This window comes from Pseudovirgaria hyperparasitica (assembly GCF_010093815.1).
Source record: "Pseudovirgaria hyperparasitica strain CBS 121739 unplaced genomic scaffold EJ05scaffold_85, whole genome shotgun sequence".
NCBI lineage: Eukaryota > Fungi > Ascomycota > Dothideomycetes > Acrospermales > Acrospermaceae > Pseudovirgaria > Pseudovirgaria hyperparasitica.
In genome coordinates this window covers 1-4,011 of record NW_022985633.1, presented here as the reverse complement: position 1 = coordinate 4,011, position 4,011 = coordinate 1, and the positions used below count along the sequence as shown (strand labels likewise).

Genomic DNA, 4,011 nt, shown 5'->3' with positions numbered 1-4,011 from the left:
GGTTACAATACTGGCTAGACAAGGACAGCGGGAGTCCTGATTTAGACTATGTCCCGAATGCTTCAAAGCTCGGCCAGGGGATTATGCTTGGGCAGAGGCCAAACGTCCGCTTATGTGGAGGAGGACCTCCCCCCGGACAGTGTCTAGCCTCTCGATGAACAGTAAAAGCTCCTCGTCCAACACCCTCTGGCGCCGCAGTGGTCTGAGAGAATCGAGCCACCAGTGTGGAGATATCAGCGCGCTACTGAAATCAACAAGTTTTCCATCCAGGTTCTTTTAACTCCGTGCTACGTCGGCGCGAGGATAGAAGGTACCCTTGTATGGTACTCGAGTCTCGGACAGGATAGAGTGATGGTATCGCCGTGAGTCGGTGGTCGCTGTTGTCATGATAGACACGTTTCGTATTGTTGATATTGTTATCAAGCGTAAGGATACGTCGTCTATTACACTGTGGATATCTCTTAGGGCTCCACAGAAAGCACAATGTTTCATGCCATCTCAGTTGTGATCATCATCCACCCCTTCGCGCCAAGCTATCCCTTTTCAGACCCGGGCTACAGCCAGACAGCCGTGCCTGATGGATCACTTCGAGTTCTAACATGCTTACGCCAAGGTCTGTGAATAAGGAAATTCACTGCAAGTAGGCCCAGCAGATTTATCACCGGAGACACTGCTGTGCTCTGAGCTCCCTTTGTAAATTGACCGAACTGAGTTGTCGAAAGTGGGCCTGGCCCGGACTCTCGAAAAGCAAGGTGTAGGCTACCAGAACCTTATAATCATAGCACTGTCTTCCCGAACAGGGATGAGACACTCATAGAGAATGACGTTCGCTCAGGGGCGCGGATATATGGCTCCTTCGATCGGAGATAGGCAGATGCTGACACATGAAGAACGTGATCTTCAATCCAAAAAGATCTACACAAGTCTCAGGTATACTTTGCTTTTGTGGGACCATATCTTCATGTTACTATAGTACACAATAGCATCTCTGGTATTCACGACCCCGCGGTCTGTTGGTAGTCTGCCCTTGAACTTATTCTTTTGAGTCCGGTTTATCTTCTACTTCAGGCCTTTAACCAGCCTTCTTAGCCTCGATTTGATCGATCTTTTCTATACATCGCAAAGGCTTGATATTTAATATAGTGTAACAATGTAGTATGTGAGACCACTATACCTCTGGTATAAGGAACTACTCCAAATCCTTTGGTGTCGGTGCGCTGAAGCAAATGCAACCTAATGACGAAACGTAATCCCCTATATGCCACATCGTTTCGCATCACACCTATTGTGTTCTTCTCTGGCTCTTCAGGCAGGCGATACCTCATAACTAATCATACACGAATTGCAAGCGGCCTGCTCAATTCAAAGCTTAGGCAGAGTTGACTCGGTTTCGTACCTCTCCACGAATACTCTTCAAGTGTATCCTCTTAACGTGAACCCTCTAAAAAACTCGTTAGCAACGTTCCAAGAAACAACGATCGCTCCACATACCATGCTATCCACTCTACTGAAAACCCTCTCGCACCCATCCCACTCACAAACAATACTGGGCTGATGACTTGCCATATGCCTGGCTAGATCCGTCTTTCTCGAGAACCCGCCTCCCGTACTCTGCAGACAACTCTCATGAGAGCAGAAGTAACCTTTCGTGTGTCGTTTGTGATGTTTCCGTAGGTCACATCCTCGTGTGAACACCGCTTTGGATGCACAGCCTGGGTAGGCGCATGTCCATGATCCGTTCTCATTCTGGTAGCCGTATGCACGCAAGTCGGGCGTGCTTGGCGAGACGGACCGTCGGTATACGCGTGTGTAGTCCCCAGAGGTGGCAAGATGGTATGTGCCATTTGAGGATGTTGATGATGAGCGGAATATCGAGGGGTATGAATTGAGATATTGCGGTGATTTAGGGATTGACTGGAGTGGTGCCATCGTTACTGACTGAAGAGAGTATTGAGGATATGAGAAATCGGCCTGGTTGGGATTCTGTTGCAGTGAATTCCAGTATGTCGGTTGGCCGTATAGAGGTGTTAGATGCGGACTGCCGTAGTAATCCGGAGAGCCACCAGCAGATATACTAGGTAAGTGTGGACTGTGGTATATAAGGGTAGTTCCGTACATGGTGTCGGAATGTGACGAAGCGCTGGATGGTTGTGGAAACAGTTGGCTCATAATGTCATTATCGCCCAGCACAGAGCGGTCGGTGTCTTCGGTGAAGTAGTCAGTCATTGGGTTTTTCTAAAGCTTTCTGTTCTCGAGGCTAGACTTTTGCAATGTGGATCAGTCTTTCACAAGGCCAAGAATGATTAGGCGCGATTAATGTCGGCCGCGTATGAGAAAACTTGGCGTAGAAAGCGGCGTAGGAGGGTGTTGACGTGTGATTGTTGAATGGATTGGAAAGGTAGTTCACCAGATCTAAGAAGAGTTTGGCAGACCGTTATGTGATCTTGATGTGATCTTGATAAGGCAAAAATAGAGCGCCAGAGTTATCAGTGATGTCTGCTATGTAGGCTGGGATGCATTTGGTCCAAAGCTTCGCAGCCTCACCTTGAAGGTTACATCGCGTGGCCTCGTGCGCCTCAATCCTCTCGTGAGGCTCGGTCTGTTATGCGGATTACATGACGAACCTAGACGCAACTGACTGCTTTCGAGCTGCTTCGCACAACTATAGCACAAGCCCGCATGACATCAACTCGCGATAGCTAGATGATTGTTCCATACTGGTACAACGGCTTCGCGATCGACAAGCACAACTCTAGCTCTATCGCCGCTTGTTAAGCCTCGACTTAAATTTAGCAACATCATCTTCCAGTCAACAGCCACAGGCTCGAAATCTTTGCCACCCTACAGCCTTTTCATCTCTCGTGAAACTTTAGCCGCCGCGACCTCAGGTTTAGCGAATACGGGGAGGCACATAGCGGTCAGTGTCAAGATTGGATTGGATCGTTGAGGGTTTAAGGAAGATGTGTATCTTGCGAATGTCCAACACCAGAAAGCGACTGCAGACCGTGGGTTCTCCCACCACTTTTGACAGGGCACAAAGAGCATAAATGCGACTAACCGAAATTGATGAACGATAAAGCTGCACGGTCCCATAAATTCAATTCGTGAATCATCCCAATACGCAAAGTTAGCCTTACCAATTTTGCCCCTCGAAAAACTGTTAAGGTCCAAGGTCGATTGCCAGAGCTGGGCTGAGAAAAGCACCACAGCTTGCGATTCCTGATGAGGCGACTCGATCAGAACTTGAAATTATATCTATTGATTTGGAGGGCACATAGGAAGTTGCGTTGGCATTCGAGCTTCCATCAAAGTTAACCCAAAATTATCAAGGAACATCATAGTCATCCAAAATTTGAGACTAAGCCACCAGTGCGAGGTACCGCGGCGCCTGTAATGGAGACGGGCTGTTGAGCTCGGCGATATCTGTGCTGGTTGGCTCGAATTCCAGGACGATGCACTGAAGCGGGGTCCCGTAGTAGTGTGTATGGGTTCAACACAGGGGAAGGGGGTAGTGACCGGTGAGACGCACTCCGATTGCCCAGTGAGTGCATCTGACGGTTTTCTTTTCCAACACGAGCAGGGATCCTATAGATCGTCCGTCAGCTGTGCCCAGCGCCAGAGCATGCCTGAAACCAAGTTGTGGACCAGTGCATCCGAAGTCCTCATCGATCATTCACCAGAACGTGTCTGCCATAATGGGACTCACCGCTTAGGTCTCGTGGCTGGGTCAATCAGCCAACACTCCGTTGATTACGAATCTTTGCGATCCGAGCCATCATCTATGGACCGAACACTCAACTGACAGCCACCCAATTTATCAATCCTCCAATTCTTTTAATTTCGGTGTGCAAAAGAAGGTCCCAAGGCTAGCAATAATGATATAAGAAATGAAGAAGCTGTATGGATATCCCGGAATGATGTGAATATACCGTACCGTCGGGGTTATCTGCTTCGGTCTCGATGTATACAAGTTGAATCTCGCCGGCAGTGTGGATGATAGTCAGCTCAGCA

At 48.6% G+C, this 4,011-nt stretch overlaps 3 protein-coding genes across 3 annotated transcripts; 1 reads left to right on the top strand and 2 right to left on the bottom strand.

Moving 5' to 3' along the window:
• Positions 1 to 217: 217 nt before the first annotated feature.
• On the bottom strand, positions 218 to 634 carry EJ05DRAFT_384371 (uncharacterized protein). Its single transcript, XM_033741255.1, has one exon. The coding sequence runs from the start codon at positions 490 to 492 to the stop codon at positions 277 to 279; it is 216 nt and encodes a 71-aa protein (XP_033594851.1). The 5' UTR covers positions 493 to 634; the 3' UTR covers positions 218 to 276.
• Positions 635 to 1,344: 710 nt separating this feature from the next.
• EJ05DRAFT_471403 (uncharacterized protein) lies at positions 1,345 to 1,929 on the bottom strand (the record flags this gene model as incomplete). The annotated part of the gene is made up of 1 exon (XM_033742965.1): positions 1,345 to 1,929. The coding sequence occupies one exon, from the start codon at positions 1,927 to 1,929 to the stop codon at positions 1,414 to 1,416; it is 516 nt and encodes a 171-aa protein (XP_033594850.1). The 3' UTR covers positions 1,345 to 1,413.
• A 1,360-nt stretch (positions 1,930 to 3,289) lies between these two features.
• Positions 3,290 to 3,834, top strand: EJ05DRAFT_384358 (uncharacterized protein). The gene has a single exon (XM_033741254.1). The coding sequence runs from the start codon at positions 3,485 to 3,487 to the stop codon at positions 3,800 to 3,802; it is 318 nt and encodes a 105-aa protein (XP_033594849.1). The 5' UTR covers positions 3,290 to 3,484; the 3' UTR covers positions 3,803 to 3,834.
• Positions 3,835 to 4,011: the final 177 nt, after the last annotated feature.

What these genes read in the sequence shown, in the direction of transcription:
- EJ05DRAFT_384371 (XM_033741255.1), bottom strand. Translation starts at nt 492, where the DNA reads ATGAAACATTGTGCTTTCTGTGGAGCCCTAAGAGATATCCACAGTGTA.
- EJ05DRAFT_384358 (XM_033741254.1), top strand. Translation starts at nt 3,485, where the DNA reads ATGGGTTCAACACAGGGGAAGGGGGTAGTGACCGGTGAGACGCACTCC.